The 20,992-nt window shown below is 43.7% G+C and overlaps 1 protein-coding gene across 3 annotated transcripts in view; it reads right to left on the reverse strand.

The window, feature by feature from the left end:
• Positions 1-20,992, reverse strand: part of LOC126253587 (activated CDC42 kinase 1) — a 566,545-nt gene that overhangs the window by 362,499 nt on the left and 183,054 nt on the right. For all 3 annotated transcript variants that reach the window (XM_049955017.1, XM_049955019.1, XM_049955018.1), the window contains exon 6: positions 16,057-16,308. In XM_049955017.1, coding sequence (XP_049810974.1) covers positions 16,057-16,308 — 252 coding nt within the window. The remainder of the gene's footprint in view (positions 1-16,056; positions 16,309-20,992) is intronic.

Consider the following 20,992-nt stretch of genomic DNA (forward strand, 5'->3'; position numbering starts at 1 on the left):
AAGTAAAATTAAAACATCTGCTATTAACATAGCACATTATATAATTAGAAGTTAATGTGTAGGATGTCAGAAGTTGTGATCTGCGAAACACAGAGCCACAATCATAAAGTTTGTATGTGCACAGCTTGCCCGAACTCTTACGGGAATTGTCACCTTAGTGTGTGCAAGTAATGAGTGCATTACATATGTAGCTTGTGGACAATTGGGAATGTGGGTCTCACAGGAAACATGCAAGGGATAAGTCCCTGCAGTCGCGCAATTCATCTGTGTCTTTGGTGGCTCAGATGGATAGAGCATCTGCCATGTAAGCTGGAGATCCCGGGTTCGAGTCCCGGTCGGAGCACACATTTTCAGCTGTCCCCATCAAGGTATATCAACAACACCTGTCAGTAGCTGAAGGTTTCAATTAATTATTATTTATATATGAAAAGGTCTGAACAGTCATAGTGATTAAGAAACTTCTGAAGACAAGCCTGATAATATACGAGGATTTCGCTGCTGAAAGATAAAAGTTTTGAATAATGTGATACCCCAATTTTGGGCTACGTAGCATGTGAACAAGAGATCACAGGATAATGGTGTGGATAAAGGCTGGAAAAAAGCAGTGCAAATGAACTCAAAGTCTGTGCTTTAGGAGCTACGAACTTGTCTACACATACAGCCACTATTTCTACCATCATGTTTGTCTTGTTACTGTAGAACACAGTTGGCCATCACTTTCAACTCACTTTGACAAACTCTGCCATATATTTCAGAATATTGACATCTATGTCTTTCTTCTAACAAACTTGGAAACCTGGCTCAAGCCAAGTGTGCTCTCCAGTTCCCTAAATATACACTCCACTGTCCTACAACATCACAGAAGTAACAGATGACGAATTGGAGTATTGGTAAACAAACACTGACTTGTTTAAGACCATGCTACTCACATCCAATAGAAATATCAACAACGTGAGAAACAACAGACTGCTACTTATCATAAAGAAGGCACAGTAGTTGCAGACAGCAACAATTAAAAGACACATCCATTTAGCTTTTGGCCACACCCTTCATCAGCAAGAGACAGAGAAACACATCCCATTCATACACAAACAAGCACACCTCATGCATAGATGACTGCCGACTCCGGCACCTCAGGCCAGTCTGTAACTATCACGTACGATGGTAGTGGCAATCTGGAAGAGATGGGGAAGGGAAAGAGAGAGTTGCGTAGTGTCAGAGAAACACTGTCTAATGGAGTGTGCAGGGACTATAATGCCAACAAGCACAGTGTCAGGAGGTTGTGTGACAGGGAGGTGGAGAAAAAAGGGGCAAAAAGGAGAGGAGCAGAGAAAGATGGGTGGTTGCATCGGCAGACGGCAGCAAACAAAGAGGATGGGAGGCAAGAAAGGGGAGGAGATGACAGGAATGAGGGGGTGGAAACTATTGGCTGGAGGGTATGAAGACAATATGTTACTGCGAGTCGAGGCTGGGATAATTACAGGAGCAGGGAATGTCTTTTAAGGATAGCACCCATCTACACAGTTCAGGAAAGCTGAAGGTGGAAGGGAGGCTCCAGATGGCACAGGTAGTGAAGCAGCCACTGAAATCAAGCCTGTTATACTCAGCTGCATGTTGTGGCACAGGGCAGTCTACTTTCTCTTAGCCACAGGTTGGTGGTGGTTGTTCATCCTGATGTACTGTCGGATGGTAGTCAGTTGTTGCAGTAGAATTGGTAAATGATATCTTTGCTTTCACAGGTGGCCTGGTCCCTGATGGACTGGAATAGGAAGCACTTGGTGGGTTGACTAGGCAGGTCTTGCACATGGATCTTCCACAGGGGTATGATCCTTGTGACAAGGGGTTGGAATTGGGAGTGGCATAAGAATGGAATATGATGTGGAGGTTGCTTGAGCCATGGAACACTGCTTTAGGAGGGGTTGGAAGTGTCTCAGATAGGATGTCCCTCATTTTAGGGCATGGTTGTAGGTAATAAAAGCCCTGGCGTAGGATGTGATTCTGTTGTTCCAGTCCAGGGTGATGAAGGTGACACTCCTTTGTGGACGGTTCTTGGAGGTGGTAGGAGGATTGGGGTTGTGAGAGAAATGGCACAGAAGATCTGTTTGCAGGCTAGGTGGGGGGGACAGTGACCATTTGTGAAGGCCATGGTGAGACCCTCAGCATACAGAGCAAGGGAGTTATTGTCACTGCAGGTAAACTGTCCCCGACTGGCCACACTGTATGGGAAGGATCTTTTTGTATGAAAGGGATGACAGCTGTCGAAATACAGGCACTGTTGATGATTAGTGGGTTTAATGTGGACAGAGGTGTGGATGGAGCCATCAGAGAGGAGGTGGTCAAAATCTCAGAATGTGGCAAACTGGGTTGAGGAGGACCAGTGAAGCAGGTAGGAGAGAAGGTTCTGAGGCTGTGAAGGAACGAAGATAGGATGTCTTCGCCTCGAGTCCAGATCATAAAGATATCACCAATGAATCTGTACCAGACAAAGTGTTTGGTGTCTTGGGAGGCTATGAAGGTCTCTTCTAGATGGCCTATCAAAAGGTTGGCATAGGAGAGTGGCATGCTGGTGCCCACGGCTGTTCCACAGATTTGTTTGTAAACCTGCTCTTCAAAGGAGAAGTAGTTTTAAGGATAAAGTTAGTATCATATACGGGGATTGAGGTGGGGTGTTTGGAGTCTGAAGGACATTGGGAAAGCTAGTGTTCAATAGTGTTAAAACTATGGGGATGTCGGATGTTGGTGTAAAGAGAGGGGGCATCAATTGCGATGAGTAGAGGTAAAAGGGGTGGGGATGGTGGAGAGTCGGTGAAGGAAATGCTTAGTGTCTTTCACGTGGGGCGCTAGATTATGGGCAATTGGTTGGGGATGTTGGTCAATGAGGGCCAAAATTCTTTCAGTTGAGGCACAATAATCAGCCACAATGGGGTCTCCAGGACTGTTGCATTTGTGGACTTTTCGTGAGCATGTAGAAGGTGCATGTGTGTGCGGTGTGTCATAGGGGTGAGGTGGGAAACAGATTCAGGGGACATGTTTTTGGAAGGAAATAAGGCTTTAAGCAGGGATTAGAGGCTGTGCTGGACTTCTGGGATGGGATCACTCTGGTAGAGTTTATAGGGGATAATCAGATGACTGGCAGAGGTCTTCTGGCAGGTAATCACTACGGAGGGGGGAGGATCACAGTTGGATGGTCATATGAACTGGGAGAAGTAGGGTTTCAATATTTAGTATGAATCAGTTGCACAACAACTGGAATTCACAGTATCCAGTTTTATGGCACCATACAATAAGCTCGTGGATTCAAAAAAAGCATATGGGGCCTGAAGATGGCAAAATGAATTGCTGAGACTGGTTGCGTTCAAGATAAAATAACCTAAAGTATACGGCTGTTGGTAAAGGTTACTGAATTGAGAAGTACGTTGGCTTTGGTTGAAGGGACTGTTGGCAAAGAAGTATTTCCACTGCAGAGATCGGGAGAAGGAGAGTTGGTCTTTCACAAGTCCAGCAAGGTTACATTTAGACTGGAACTTCTGAAACTTCTGTGGAGCTGAGGGTCTTGGTGGGACTGCTAACAACAATGTTACGGAAATTTTTCAGCTCTGGATTTGGTGGAGTGCTAGTAGGGAGTTTTGAGGGATGTGGCAAGTTGACGAGGTCAGGTAGGTAGCATTTAGCTGCTATGAGGAGTGGATGAGGAGGAACACTGTGGATGTGGTAGGGGTTGGATAACTTATGAAGGTGCTGTCTGGAATGTTCTTCCAGGTGCTGGAGAGCAAGGGACTCAATTTCAACAATATTATGTACAAAGCAGGGATTGCACAGTAGTAGTATCTTACGGAGGGAGCAGAGGTGCTTCTGTGATGTCTCTGCCATGGAGACATGCTTTTGCAGTGCCAGGTTTGTGAGTGCTAGAGACTGACAGAATCTGAAAATGTGAAGGTCACTGTGAAAGGAAGAGTGGGATACAGAGAAAGGAATTTTTATGGTTATGCTGTTTGGGGAGATTCCATGGTTTATGCAGCATTTGGGAAGTAGAATGTGGGACTGGCATTAAGCCAAGAAAAGAGATACTTTTCTGAAATGGTGCAGAAAGATGGAGCAGGGATCCACTGCAGCAGGACTGGAGTAAAGGAAATGGGAATGATGCATAAATGGGCAAAATGATGATTGTAAGAGGAGCTGGATCAGCAAAAAGACGCAAAGAGATATGTAAAAAATATATAACAACACACAGAAACATGCGTAGATATGAAAAAGTACACACAGATATGGAAAAATACACACAAATATGTAAAAATATGGAAAAATGCATGAAACTGTATGAAACCTGAAAAATATGCATAAATATGTTACAAGTGTACAAAAACTTGGGAGGAAAGGAAAGGATGAGGTATGGGAGCGTGTGCAGTAAGGGAAGAGGAGGGGCAGCGGTGTTAGGTTGGAGATTACACATTTGTGCGACATGAGCAAGTGTGGAAAACAAGACTCTAAACTATGCCTGGATGAGGGATGAAGTGGGATCAATAGGAATAAATATAATTATAACTATCAGAGGAAATAATCGGGGCCACCAGATCCTGTATCAACAATCCACGCAGTCACGTAGCCTGCGTTGCACTTTGACTATCATTGACACATTGTAGTTTGGAAATCGATGTTGTTTGGAATGTGTTGAATAAACACAGGAAGAAAGGAATAGAATAGTCACTGAGAAGAGTAAAGCTATAGAGAAGAGTAACAAAGGAAGACATCACAGAATGGAAGAAAGCTGTAGAGAAAAAATCAAACAACGAAAACTTACCATAAACAAGACACGTCAAGCTGCAGGCAGGCACAATTAAAAAAGACACTACATGAAGCTTTCGGCCACAGCTCTGCAGTGAATCCACTGCAGCCATCGGGCGAGGAATGCTGTTCAATATGGCTTCTGTGGACAAAGGCAAATCCAACATTACCATCTGCCATCGAGCCGTCGGTGTAAACCACTTCAGAACCCCGGAACACTTCACTTCAAGAATTGAGAAGTAAGTGACACTGGAGAGCCGCAGGGTTAACAGAGACATAGGGCCACGATAAAGGTCCAGGCGAAGCTTCAGCCTACAGCTACACCATGGAGGTGTACATGAATGGACCTCAAGGAGAGGTGGTGATGAGTTGGACTCCAGTTCAGACAGAAGCGATGGCATGCGAACCGCAATCCTTAGCCCTGACCAGGGCTGCCTATGCGGGAGGTGAACTGCCATGGCTGGGAAAAGAAGATGGCAGTTAGGATGTTCAGGAGAGCTATGAATGTGTGCAACGTAACTGGTGAGCAGTTGTGCATGTCTGATCTTCAACAGAGGCACTCCAGCCTCCACCAATACGCTTGTCACCGGACTCATCCTAAAAGCTCCTGTCGCTAGCCAAACTCCGCAATGGTGCAATGGGTCGAGCAAACACAATGCTGAGGGTGCCACCAAACCATAAATCACATTCCAACAGTCAACGCTGATTGAACAAGGGCTCTGTGGAGCTGCAGCAGCCTGGAGCCATCTAACCCCAGTTGGTGTTGCTCAGGCAGCGGAGAGCATTGAGGTGCAGCCAACACTTCCACTTAAGCTGACAAAGATGGGGAAGCCAGGTCAAAGGAGCGTCAAAAACCAGACCTAAGAATCGACAGGTAAAGTGCTGGTTCCAGATTAGTGGTACGACGCCAACAGAAATGCATGACACATGTCTTCACAGCGGAAAACTGGAAGCCATAGGCTAGAGCCCATGACTGCGCCTTGTGGATGGCTCCCTGTAGGTGACACTTAACAACACCAGTACTGGAGCAGCACCATGTGTTGGCGTCTAGAAAAGGCTGTTCGGATGGCAGACTCAATGGACACAACATTATCGGCGGTAGAGCGACCCTGGCGGAAGCCGACCTGATGTCGAGCCAGTAGACCACGTGACACCAGGACCCAACCCAACCGCCGACACACCATACGTTCCAGCAGCTTACGAAGAACATTGGTGAGACATAGCTATCCACATCAAGTGGGTTTTTACCAGGTTTGAGCACCGGAATGACGGTGCTCTCCCACCATTGAGATGGAAAGATGCCATCGCACCAGTTCCAGTTGAAGATGACAAGGATATGTCGGTTGCACTCGGATGAGAGATGTTTAATTATCTGGCTGTGGATCCGATCAGGCACAGGAGCTGTGTCTGAGCCAATGTGCAAGGGCACTGAGGAGCTCCAACTCTGTAAATGGGGCGTTTTAGGATTCACTGTGGCCTATAGTGAATGACAGGACTTTCCCTTCCAGCCACCGTTTGAGAGTGTGAATGGGTTAGGGGTAATTCTCAGACGCAGAGGATCGAGCAAAGTGCTTAGCAATTGCATTTGATTCGGTAGATAACACGCCATTTATGGTAACACTGGGAACACCTGTTGGGGTCTGGTACCCGACAGATATTTGATCTGTGTCCAGGGTTGGGAAGGCGATGTATGGCACCCAATGGTCAAGACTTATATTTCCCAACACTCCAGCTTCCATTGTTGGATAAGTTGGCGAATGCGGGCATGGAGCCGTTTAAAGGCTATGAGTTGCTCCAGGGAAATGTGTTACTTTGCTGCTGTAGAGCTTGCCAATGCTCCTTAATTGCTTCAGTGACTTCCGGCAAACTCCAAGGGACTGCCTTAGGCCGGCAGCACCCTTAAAAGCAAGGGATTGCGTTTCCTACTGCAGAAACAATTGTTGTTGTCACCTGCTTAACCATTACACCGATGTTACCATGTAGGGGAGATTGAACGGTGAGAGCAGAAGTGAAAGTTTCCCAGTATACCTTGCTTAAAGCCCTTCTGGGCAGGCGTCCATGGGCGTGACACCGGGGCAGTGACAGGAAGATGGGGAAGGGGTCACTACCACACAGGTCATCATGTGCTTTCCAGTGTATAGATGGGAGAAGTATTGGGTTGCAAATTGACAAATCAATGGCCGAGTAACTACCTGGAGCCACGCTGAAATGTGTGGCGGCCCCAGTATTTAAGAGGCAGAGGTCAAACTGAGACAGTACAGTTACAACATCTCTGCCTTGGTCAGTAAGCACTGTGCCACCCCATAAGAGGTTATGGTCGTTAAAATCTCCCAAAAGTAGAAAAGGTTTAGGGAGCTGATCAATCAGTGTAGCTAATACATTCAGGGGTACTGCACCATCTGGAGGAAGATATACATTGCAGACAGTTATTTCCTGCACTGTCCTCATTCTGTCAGCCACAGCTTCAAGAGGGGTTTCAAGGGGCACGGTGTCACTACAGACTGAGTTTAGGACAAACGAAAACTCCATCTGACACTCGATTATAGTCGCTATGGTTCCTGTAATACCCTTTATAGCTGCGGACGGCAGGGGTCCACATTGTCAGGAACCACGTTTCCTGGAGGGCAATGCAGATAGTACATGTGAAGCTTAACAGTTGCCGTAGTTCAGCCAGGCAGTGAAAAAAACTGCCGCAATTCCACTGGAGGATGACATCATCACAAGACTGGGAAGGCATGGAACATTCAATCAGGCAGTTTACACCTCAGGGTCACCTGCTGCCACCGACTTATTGCCTGAGCAGTCTATATCCACTGTCTGAGGGTCTGGTGAGGTCTAGGTGCTCAGCGGACGCCAGAATCTGCATCTGAGGATGTCAGATGCAGAGCTTGTAGGTAGCAGTGGTGTGGGTGCCACCACAATTTCCTTGGTCTTAGGGGGTCTTCTTTTTACATTTCTCTCGCTGGTCCTTGGGTTTCCCTGATGAGAGGACCTCTGCTTTTGAGCTCTTTAGTCACTGGTGAGTGTCATCTTTCCCACTGGCAGAAACCTTGGTAAGGGAGTGACCCAAGGGACCCCTTCCTAGCGAGAGGATTTATTTATTTATATATTTATTTATTGTTCCGTGGGACCAAATTAAGGAGAAGTCTCCATGGTCATGGAACGAATCAATACATGAAATTATAACACGATATTAGAAACAGATAAAATGAAATATAAAAAAACATATTCAGGTGACGAGTCGTAAATTTAAATAAAGAAAATCAACAATGTAACACTGAAATTTGCTTAATTTTTTAGCTCTTCCAGGAGCTCCTCGACAGAATAGAAGGAGTGAGCCATGAGGAAACTCTTCAGTTTAGACTTAAAAGAGTTTGGGCTACTGCTAAGATTTTTGAGTTCTTGTGGTAGCTTATTGAAAATGGATGCAGCAGAATACTGCACTCCTTTCTGCACAAGAGTCAAGGAAGTGCATTCCACATGCGGATTGGATTTCTGCCTAGTATTAACTGAGTGAAAGCTGCTAACTCTTGGGAATAGGCTAATATTGCTAACAACAAACGACATTAAAGAAAATATATACTGTGAGGGCAATGTCAGAATTCCCAGACTATTGAATAGGGGTCGACAAGAGGTTCTCAAACTTACACCACATATAGCTCGAACAGCCCGTTTTTGAGCCCAAAATATCAGAAGAATTACCCCAAAAAATAATACCATACGACATAAGCGTATGAAAATATGCGAAGTAGACTACTTTTCGTGTTGAAGTGTCAGTTATTTCAGATACTGTTCTAATGGTGAATAAAGCAGCATTTAGTTTCTGAACATGATCCTGAACATGGGCTTTCACAACAGCTTACTATCTATCCGAACACCTAGGAACTTGAACTGTTCCGTCTCACTTATAATATTCCCTTTCTGTCTGATCAAAATATCGGTTCTTGTTGAATTGTGAGTTAGAAACTGCAAAAACTGAGTCTTATTTTCCACAAGTCACGAACTTATTTCATGAACTACGTTATCTGATACTGTTTCAATATTACACACAAGATCCTTCACTATCAAGCTGGTGTCATCAGCAAACAGAAATATTTTTGAATCACGTGTAATACTAGAAGGCATATCATTTATATAAATAAGAAACAGCAGTGGCCCCAGCACCAACCCTTGGGGAACGCCCCACTTAACAGTGCCCCATTGGGACTGAACATCACTACCACTCTCAATATTGCGGAGAATTACCTTCTGCTTTCTGTTCTTAAAGTAACCTCACAGAGAAAAGAGAATATAGCATTTTCAGTTGTTAAACCATTTCTAAAACCGAACTGAACATTTGACATCAAATTGTGAATTTAAATGCTCCAGTAACCTTGTATATACAACCTTCTCGGTAACTTTAGCAAACACCGATGGCATAGAAATAGGTCTATTATTGTCAACATTATCCCTGTCTCCCTTTTTATAAAGTGGCTTCACTACCGAGTACTTTAATCAGTCAGGAAACCGACCACTCCTAAAGGAAAAGTTACAGATATGGCTAAGTACTGGGCTAACAAACATAGAACAATACTTCAGTATTCTGCTAGATACCCCGTCATATCCATGGGAGTTCTTGGTCTTTAGTGATTTAATTATTAACTCAACCTCCCTCTTGTCAGTATCATGGAGGAGCATTTCAGCTAACAGTCTCGGAACACTTTTTTCTAAGAATGCTATCTGATTCCCTGTTGGGACTAGGTTTCTATTTAGTTCACATGCTATATTCAGAAAGTGATTATTAAATACTGTACATATATGCGACTTATCAGTAACACGAACATTCCCACTACGCACTGATTCTATATCCTCGACCTGTCTCTGCAGACCAGCCACTTCCTTTACGGCTGACCATATGGTTTTAATTTTATCCTGAGACTTAGCTATTCTATCTGCATACCACATACTTTTTGCCTTCCTAATAACATTTTTACGCACCTTACAATACTGTTTGTAATGGGCTGCTGCATTTAGATTTTGACTGTTTCTAGCATTTTGATATAATTGCCACTTTGTTCTACAAGATATTCTTATCCCCTCTAGTCAGCCACCCAGGCTGCCTGTTTGTGCTAGTACCCTGTTTTGAACATTCTAACGAAAAGCAACTTTCAAAGAGCACGAGAAAAGTCTTGAGAAAAGCATGATATTTATCGTCTACTGTTCCAGCGCTATAAACATCTTGCCACTCTTGTTCCTTGATAAGGTTTACAAAGGTCTCTACAGCAACTGGATCAGCTTTCCTAAACAGCTGATGACTATATTTAACACGTGTTGCACCACAAAAATCTTTTAGAGTTAAAATTTGTGCTTCATGATCTGAAAGGCCATTCACCTTTTTGCTAACAGAATGCCCTTCTAGTAATGAGGAATGAACAAAAATGTTGTCTATGGTTGTTCTACTGTTCCCTTGCACTCTCGTTGGAAAGAATACGGTTTGCATAAGATTATATGAATTAAGGAGGTCTACCAGCATCCTCTTCCTTGCACAATAACTTATACAATTGATATTGAAGTCACCACATATAACTAACTTTTTGTATTTCCTATAAAGTGAACTAAGAACCTCCTCTAGCTTTAGCAAAAATGTTGTGAAATAGGAGTCTGGGGATCTATAAATAACAACAGTTAGAAGTTTAGCTCCGTTAAATTTAACCACACCTGTACAACATTCAAACACCTTTTCAGTGCAGTACTTTGAAACATCAATTGGCTCAAATGGGATGCCGTTTTTCACATACATGGCTACTCCCCCACACCGCAAAGAGCTCCTCGAAAAGCTGCCAGCCAACCTGTATCCTGGTAAAGGAAGCCTCTGAATTATCTCCTTATTTAAGAAGTGTTCAGATATACCAATAATTTCAGAGTCAACATCTATAAGCAGTTCACTAACTTTATCTCTAATACCTTGTATATTTTGATGAAATATACTAATTCCCTCATTACTCGGATACCTAAGCTTTGTCAAAAGTGGTTCCTTTGTTAGAGAGACTTCCCTTAAGCAGGAATACCTATCAACCGACTTCAGTCTAAAAAAGGTGCAGCTCTAACACCCACTACTGCAGGAATTTTCCCATGAGTGATCCCACCAACCCCACCTATGCTGTCACCTATAAGCTTTGCCAACCTCCCCTTCCCATACCTGTTGAGGTGCAGGCCATGTCTAGTGAAACCCGTCCTGCTGAAATGTGGCCCATGCTTTCTGTCATCAGCGCACCCCCAAGTCTCATGTCATTACGCCTGACAGCGGTATTAAGATGAGGCCGATCGTGGCACTGAAACAGTTCCATGAAATGCACATTCGTGTTGCCAGTCTGAGTGGCTATCTTTTCCAGGTCACCATCTATGACATACTCCCCATCCCTATCAATACTATTACCAGCCCCATCCACAATCACTACCTGATCCTCTTTAGTAAAATCCCTACATAACCCCCCTATGTTAACAGTCACCTGAGCCAATCCTGCATTAGGCTTCACAATGCTGGTGACCTGGTACTCACTCCCCAGCACTTCCTGCAACTGCTGGCCTACACCTCTGCCATGAGAACTACCTAACAGCAGAACCTTCTTCTTCCTCTTCGACTTTGCAACTGTTCTAGCCACCGCAACTACTGAGGTCTGCTGCATACTTCCTACATCTACAGCTACTAGAGATTCCTCTCCACTAGACTCTGACAGTTGGTCCTATCTATTGTAAACACCAATAGTAAAACTATCTGAAAATCTTCTTCTCCTAGCAGATCTTTTGCCAACAGCCAGCTCCCATTCCCCAACCCCCTTCTCCCTCCTCATCCTATCTAGCTCCTCCTGTGCGTTTTTCAACTGCACCCGAAGGGCACAGATCTTACGCTCCTGCTCCTCTATCAACTTACTCTTGCTACATAACCTGCAGTTCCAGGAGAGGATCTCACCAGAATGCCCACTGGCTTCCCGACTGCATTCCCCCCAGTGAAAATACTTCGAACAAGTCTCACACCGCAATCCACTACTCACGAACCTACGGCAAAGCCCACACTTCTCACTCATGGTAAAATTTTACTTTTTCTAAGTTCCACTACTACAATAAGATAATGTTAAAAACCTGACTACAATAAACACAAACTTACTCTACAAGGGAAGTATCTACTATTATTAACAGTATTAATAAACAACAAATGTGAATAAAACAAAAGACTAATACAGAAAGACAATCAAATGTCTAATGACACAGTAACGAAGCTGAAAACAGTTCCCAAAAGGTTCGTCGGAAATTATTTCACCAGAAAACACAAAAAACTCCGGTTGAAGACTACTAAAGTTCCTAATTAAACCACTCTACACAAACAATTAATTAGTACTTAGCTTTCGATGCGCCGCTACAGCTGCAACTGGTCAGCGCGGAATGTAAACACAGGTAAGAGGTTACGTTGCTCGATACGAAACACTCACAAATATCAGGTCACAACACAAGAAAGGCAGAGGTGAATGAAGAAACCACTAATAAGTCACTTATACAATAAATATTATCACAAAAACCGTTAAAATATGTATCTGAAACCTAAAAACATATAAAAACTTGTAGAGCCATCTCACACGCAGACACTCGCTTATGACGTCACACCAAAGAGGACTTAAGCTTCTCCAGCTTAGAAGTGGGGACAGATGTCCCCGATGGTTGGTGGGAGGGGGGGGGGCGGGGGTTGCTCCCGAAAGAGGTGCTGCATGAGCAACAGGGAGGGAAATGCACCGCCACCACCACGATCGAGGGGGCAGGTGTAGTCTTCCGGCTTGGGGTTGGCAGAGCTGATGGTGCCAGAACTGTTGTAGTGGCAGTGTAAGATGATGTCATGTGTACAGGATGCAGGCACTCAAATTTTCTCTTAGCCTCAGTGTAGTTCAGTCGGTCCCGGGTCTTGTACTCCATGATTTCCGTTTCTTTCTGGAGAATCCTGCAGTCTGGTGAGCAAGGCTAATGGTGCTCTTCGCAGCTGACACAGACAGATGGGAGGTAGGGCACATGGAGTACTGGGATGTGATGGGCGTCCACAATGTCGACATGTGACGCTGGAAGTACAGCGGGAAGACATATGGCCAAACGTCCAGGACTTAAAGTACCGCATCGGGGGAGAGATATAGGGCTTTACATCACACCGGCAGACCATCACCTTGACCTCCTCGGGTAATGTGCCACCCTTGAAGGCTTGAAGCCCAAGATGTAGGCACTGGTGACAACTTGATTATACCTCTGAGCCCAATGGACACGCCAGACCCTTACACCTCGCCGCTCTAAATTGGCGCACAGCTCATTGTCAGGCTGCAAAAGAAGGTCTCTGTGAAATATGATACCTGGACCATATATAAGCTCCTATGGGGCATGATGGTTACAGAAACATCCCCCAACTTGTCATAAGCAAGTAACATCCGTGACTGGGCAGAGGATGCTGTTTTGATAAGGACTGAGCCAGATCTCATTTTTGACAATCCCTTCACCTTCCCAAACTTGTCCTCTAAATGATCAACAAAAAACTGAGGCTTCATGGCCATGAAAGATTCCCCATCAGCTCTCTAACATACAAGATCCGATGACATCCTTAGCCTGGTGTTGTTCTCATGGTGCGGCCAGGGAGGGGAATGATTTGGGGTCGAACTTCTGTACGTTGAATTGAGCTCGTGAACGCTTAGAGACTGCTGGTGTTGTTAATGGCGCAGGCACCGGCAGAGCGATCCCTGTGTGGTCAGGGGGCTACAAGCAACAGGTTACATGGTGGCCCCACCACAACGGACTGGCTACCGTGCTAGATATCAAGTGCAAAGAAGTCCATGGTTGCTTGGATGGTTTAAAGGCGGGAGAAGGGACCAAACTACGAGGTCATCGATCCCTTGTTCCTAATAAAACAATGCCACAAGTGTGAGAACAAAACTGACCAAACATATAACACAAAACGGAAAGAAAGAAAAAACCACAAGAACGAAAGGAAGGCAAAGAACACTAAAAGGAACAAAAGAGGACAAGAAAACAACAGAGATGCTAGAAACAGAAGAGAGAAAACATGAAAGCAGATTACAGTGGCTGGAAAACCACGAGAATAAAAAGGGAAAGCCAGCCACTCTGCAACACATTGAAACCTCCACCCTAAAAGCACTAGGGTGGAGGACACAAAGGGGCAAAGGACATGCGCTAAAACCTACATAGAATTATAAAACCCACTCTCACAGATAAAACGTAGAACTAAAGCTGCTGTGGAGGCATTGTCACCCAACACCATGGGCAGGGTGCTGGGAAAGTTAACAGTCTGCTGCAGAGCGGCTAAAAGTGGGCAGTCCAGCAAGAGGTGGACGACTGTCATTTGGGAGCACAGTGACACTGAGGTGGGTCCTCACGACGGAGTTGGTAACCATGCGTTAGACACGTATGGCCAATTCTGAGCCGGCAGAGAACAACTGATTCCCTGGGAGAGGCCTGCATGGAAGACTTCCACACATTCATAGTCTCCTTAATGACACGCAGTTTGTTGTGCATGCTGTTATGCCATTCCATCTCCCAAAGCTGGAAAACCCTGCGATGTAAGACAGAACGCAGGTCAGCTTCAGAGATGCCTGTCTCCAGAAGCGGTTTCTGTGTTGCCTGTTTGGCCAGCCTGTCGGCAAGTTCACTGCCGGGGATTTCGACGTGTCCTGGGGCCCACACAAATAACACAGAACAGTGGGACTGTTCCAGGGCACAGATGGACTCCTGAATGCACGCTACCAGTGGGTGGCAAGGGTAGCACTGGTCGATAGCTTGTAGGCTGCTCAATGAGTCAGTACACAGGAGAAATGAGTCGCCAGGGTGGTGGTGGTTAGTGTTTAACGTCCCGTCGACAACGAGGTCATTAGAGACGGAGCGCAAGCTCGGGTTAGGGAAGGATTGGGAAGGAAATCGGCCGTGCCCTTTCAAAGGAACCATCCCGGCATTCGCCTGAAACGATTTAGGGAAATCACGGAAAACCTAAATCAGGATGGCCGGAGACGGGATTGAACCGTCGTCCTCCCGAATGAGTCGCCAGGGCATGAGCAGATGAACTCAAGAGCACGAGATATGGCTGCCAGCTCTGCAGTGAAAACATGGCAGCCGACTGGCAAGGAGTGCTGCTCAATATGTCCTCCATGAACATATGCAATGCCTTTGTGACCATCAGCCATTGAGCTGTCAGTGTAAACCGCTTCAGAGCCCCGGAACACGTCAAGAATCGAGAGGAAATGACAGCAGAGAGCAGCAGGATTAATGGAGTCATCAGGGGCATGCAAAAGGCCCAGACGAAGCTGTGGCCGAGGCGTACACCATGGAGGTGTACGTGAACAGACCACAAGCAGAGGTGGTAAAGGGAAGGACTCCAGTTGGGAGAGAAGGGACCACATGCGAACTGCAATCGATAGCCCCTATCTGGGGAAAAGTTTGAAGAACGGAGGTCAAACCCTACAGGGAACCATTACATAAAGGCCAAAACATGTGAAACTCCTTTTAATCACCTCTTACGACAGGCAGGAATACCTCAGGCCTATTCTTAACCCTGGACACCCAGGAGGACTGGGGACCCGTGCTCGCCGCAGGAGATGCATGCCCCTGAGTGTTTTGAAACTATTTGCTTAAGTGATACTTTTAATATGTTCTGTGCAATATTTTTCACTGATAAAGGTTGCTAATTCTGCATAGAGACAACTGTAAAAAAGGAATTTTATGGGGGGAGGCGAAGGGAGGAGGGGTGGAAAGAGAGCTTTGGCATTTTTGTTAAAAGCTTTGGCAGTTTTGGCAAGAGCACACAATCATCTCCATACAGCTCTGGTCACAAAGTCCAATTCCAGTCACAATAGCTACACCACTCGTCCCATCAATCACTCTAGCGAACTACCATTACACAGTCCAATTTTAGCCACAGTAACTACACAGAGTCTCCCAGCAATCAGTGTAGTAAACTCCCATCACACTGTTCAATTTCAGCCACAATAATTGCACAGCTTGTACCATATCACTGTAGCGAACACCCAGGCACTGTCCAATTTCTGGCACAATAACTATGCAGCTAATCACAGTAAGAGCTCAGAGCAAAGTGAGGTTGTATCAGACACTCTGCATAACGAGGAATTAAATATTTTCAGCCCTCATATGTTTACCGAAAGACTAAACAAAAAATCAGTTCAAAATATAAAATCTTAAATGTGCTAACTTATTAATTTTTAAAGAAAAATACGGATGATGAAACTGGCTGCTGAACTATACCTGAAGCATGGCTGAACTGGCGACTCTTCAAGCTCTCGGGTGCACACCACGGAAATGGAACCTTCTTGTGTTCAGTCATGATGTAGCAATCTTCATGGTGCGGGAGGGCTCGCATCAAGCCAAAGTCTCCGATCTTGACACGATCAACTGAAGCGAGCAGCACATTACGGCATGCCAAGTCTCTGTGGATGAATCGTTTTGATTCCAGGTATGCCATGCCTGTGGCCACTTGAACTGCATACTCCCACAATGCTGAAACAACCAGAGAATGTGGAAAATATGTACTACCTTCGAAAGTACCACTATGTTGATACAAAATAGCACATCTCTTTAGCACTCTAGATGTTTAAAAGTTGCAGAAGGTAATTCAAAATGCCTTTAAACTCATTTTAGTGCGTCTAGAGAGAGAGAGAATTTGATATTCGACCCTACTGATAGTGATGTGTCCATCATGTCAGATCTTAAGCTTGCTCAGGCCCTGGGCATTCGATTGTATTCCAGGGTGTATATGTGGACAAGGAAAAAAAATTCCTGGATTTCCCAGTTGAAAACATACTTTCTCCCGGGTGAAAATACACTTTTTCCTTGTTAAATGACAGTATACTTTTCCTCGGAACTGTAAAATTTATCAGTACTTTGAATGGTTATGGTTTTAACACCAGCATAGAATTTTTCAGCCCTCTAGAAAATGAAACTCAGAAAAAAAGACCATGCACTCTGCACATTTTCGTATTACGAAAGTATAAATTCGAATTCCACAAAACACCGCAAATTACTTTCCGAAGCTTTGAAATCGAGATTGCAGTGCGTTTTGTAAGCCACTCATAGCTCGTGTCACGTGATCTTGCCACCTGATACAGGGGATATTCAGAGTTTAGGACACGTGATGCAGTCAGCCAATAGCATTATCACTGTTAAGTAGCGCGTACACACAAACAGGAAAAGTTAATGACGTAAATTAATATACACAGTGTTGCTACAAGAAAAGCAGAGCTTTCACATATAATATTGGTCTCGACGATTAATAAGCTGCAATAGAAGCTAAACTTCCACATATAATGTAAATGGCCATCCTCAAACAGTTGATTTTTAAATGAGACACAAATGCTCTGTGATTTAAGAAAAAGAAATTCATCGCACATTCTCTCACTTATTTCATTTTGCGTAAAAGGAAATTTACTTTGAAAGTAAAGCTTTTCAATCAATCATTCGCAATATTTTCCCGCAACCTTTTAAAAAGAGGTTCATTTCAGCAGTTACCCAAGAGCGCCAGATAACAGGCTTTACTGCGCTTGCGCAGCTATGACGATGCAGGAAGCCCATATATTCGTACGTGTAAACCATTAAAAGATCTTACATTATGTCACAAAAGAAACAAGACATCAGAGGAATTTCGTGAAGCATACTAAAATGCATAATTCGGCTTAAAGTGGACATTCATAAGTCCAGATTCGGTTGTAAATTTTCTTGGACTACGACTACTGCATTATCTCATTTTTGGTTCTTTATTATGGCATAATGCCATACGTGCTAGAAGATGAAAACATGCTCTTTTGAAATGCAGCGAACAGCTGAAACTAGCCAATAGTGTGGAATTAAACACTTCATTTCAAATAAATTGACTGCCTCAGCGGAAAAGATTAATAAAGCCATGTTTCTTTAGCAAACTGACAAAAATAACTTCATTGTTCTGCAAGGCAATTAATGCTTGACTGAAATTGCCACCCAGGGCAGATACCCCTGTTTGCTCCCAGTGAATATGGCAGCATGCGCACACCAGTAAAATTTTTCCAGATAGCATCTTGCTGCTTGCTTATACAGCTAACAACCACACTTTTGCAGCCAGAAGGGAGAAGGTACATGTGTGACTCAACTGTGCATGCTTGCGGGCCTGCTCACAAATGCTCACAAGAATCTAATGTAAACTGTTGTGACATCGTGCTCATCAGAAGCAATTTGTTGTTATGAAGCACTGCATAGTCTACCCAAAGCCTTTTTACACATTTTGCTACTGGCAAACGCTTGTATGAGCACTGTGTTTCGTTGTGCACATGGTGAATTTCCCTTGCAACTTAAGTTTCATTTTAGTTTTTTTTTTTTTCTCTCATTCATGTTTTATTGCTGCAGTATTATTTTGCAGTAGAGGGATGCAGTAATATCCTTGGTTAGAGTATTATTTGTTACCAGTCAAAATTACAACAATTTAACTGAAAACTAAAACAAAAATATATCCCGGAATTCTAAAAAAATTCCAGGTTTTCCCCAGTTTTCTACCGGATGAAAAAATTCCCGGGTATTTCCCGGTTTTCTCCCAGATGAAAAAATTCTCGGGTCGTATACACCCTGTATTCAGAATAGCAAGTAACCTACCAGTCAATATTTCACCTTCAAGACCACCACAACCACCAGAGAAAACAATGACAATAACATGTACAATGACAATGACCATTTCACACCTGCTACTTGATAAAAGCCTCCTCAAAAACTTACTTTGCTTTATCAACTTCAACTACACACGCCCATGTGAATGGGCAGCAAGGTATAAGAAGGAACACGAGGCACTCAGTGTGTTCGCCTGGGGGCTCAACTACGGAGTGTGGTGCCCATAGGGGAAAAAACGGTGTCTGTCGTCTGGGCGCAGAGGTCATACTTTGATTATTTCAGTGAATGGTAGAGGAGCTTGAGATGAGCAGCCTCACTCAAAGATTTTTGATGAAGCATTGTCTCTAGAACTCATCGAGGCCCCCTGGTTCTCACTCAAGTACAAGGATTGAAACGGACACTTCAAATGTTCTGTGACAAGCTTGACTGCAACTTTTTGCAGATGCTGTTACCCAGACAGGTGACTGTGTAGGTGGCACACAATGTTGGTTGGTTTTATGTTAGGCAACTCTCAATCCAGTATACATAACAATAACTGTGGGAGACCTGTAAGTGTCAGTACAAGATCCAAAGAAATGTACAACACAGGCAAGACTATTAAAATCTTAGTGATTCATTGTCAAAGCATTGACAACGAAGTGTCAGGAGTCTGAAGCCCTCTTAGAAACCAATGCAGCTCACATAACACTAGGTACAGAAACTTTGTTAGAACCCAAAATTGATAGAAGTGAGATCTATGGAGAAAATCTAAGTGCATTTACACGGAATAGACTATTGCCAAATGGAGGTAGTGTACTTGCTCAGCAGACAAGAAACTAAAACGCACTGAGACAGAAACCAAAGCTGCATTCAAGATTGTCTAGGCTGAGCTCACAAGAAGAGGTCACGGGATGGGGCTCACTGAGTTGGCCAAAACAATGTGAGAAGCAGGAGGTAGTTGCCCCTTTCAAGTTACTAAAATATCTCACCTGAGGGGACCACAGCAAAAAATAAAACACTGTCTAAAGATTTTTGAGTGGTCTGAGGAATTTTTGAGCAACAGTTCTAAGTCAGTGGCATGGTACAGTGGTAAAGCAAACCGACTGCCAACTCGTCAATTCGGGTTCGATTCCCATTGCTAGTGTGATTTTCTTTGTCCCCATTCTTTTCATTCCTTGCAATGTTGACTTATTAATTACAAAAATTTCAGTATATTCAAACAGTTCAATTTACATACATTTAGTTATGATTACTTAATTTTAACATTTTTAAAAAAATTGAGTTACATAATGGGGTGAAGTTTTGAATGAAAGTAAAATTTCCAAGAACTACAGCACTTAATTATCTGTATTTTATTTACTATTAGATTTACATTATATTTTTAAGGTGATAATCATCAAAGAAATATTTAAGACATACATATTGTACACAGCATGCACATTTTTATGAAAGCCATTGAGCAAGAACTTTTTTCCAGAATATGCTTCAGCAGAAGGGATACTTAATTCAAGGTTTTCACTGAAGGTCTTTCCTTGATGCATACCAAGCATAACAAATAACTGGGGAGGAAGCAACAGCACTGAATTGATGCTGCATGATTGCTGGGGAGAAAACAGGAGCACCGAGTTGATGCTGTACGATAAAATGTATTTTCTTGATGATAATTCTTGCTATTGTTCAGGAGCACTTTGCAGCCTTTTAATTCAATTTTTGATTTGGAGATAGAAATATACATCAGAGGGTTGAGCAAGAGGAGTACATTTAGGTGGAATGATTTTCAGAGAATACATTACTTCATCTCCCTCACTGATGAATGTCTCTTCATATAATCTCAAATCTGCTTGGCCATCCTACAAATCAGTCAATAGAAGGAATTTGCCGTTAGCCACATAAGTTTTTAATGTTGTTTCCAAGAATTTTTCATTAAGGTCTTTTGATAGATTTTCTGACTTGAGCAAGTAACAATATTCTTATATTATTCTAATTTCTTGACAGTACTAACAGTTCAGTTCAAGGACCGAACGCTTTTCCATGAGAGTGTGCATGTCCATATTGTCTATTTCTGACAAAGGTCTAACAATAGAAAATCCAGGATGGAATGTAACAATACCAGAGAAAGAAAGTTGCTACTCACCATATAGCAGAGATGCCGAGTCGCAATAGGCACAACAAAAAAATTCACACAATTATAGCTTTTGGCCATTAAGGCCTTTGTCAGCAGTAGGCACACATACACACACGCATACACACACGCAGTGTGGTTTCAACTCTCCGAGACTGCAGACGTGTGTGCAAGTTGCGTGTGCGTGTGTGTGTGTGTGTGTGTGTGTGTGTGTGTGTGTGTGTGTGTGTACTGCTGACAAAGGCCTTAATGGCCAAAAGCTATAATTGTATGAATCTTTTTGTTATGCCTATCGCGACTCAGCATCTCCGCTATATGGTGAGTAGCAACTTTCCTTCTCTGGTATTCTGACAAAGGTCTTGTTGTCCAGCAGCTCAGTTTCTGACAGTCTTTTTTATTGTGCCTTTCTGTGACTCAGGATCTCCGCTATGTGGTGAGTAGAAACTATCCTTT

The sequence above is a fragment of the Schistocerca nitens genome, chromosome 4 (assembly GCF_023898315.1).
Source record: "Schistocerca nitens isolate TAMUIC-IGC-003100 chromosome 4, iqSchNite1.1, whole genome shotgun sequence".
NCBI lineage: Eukaryota > Metazoa > Arthropoda > Insecta > Orthoptera > Acrididae > Schistocerca > Schistocerca nitens.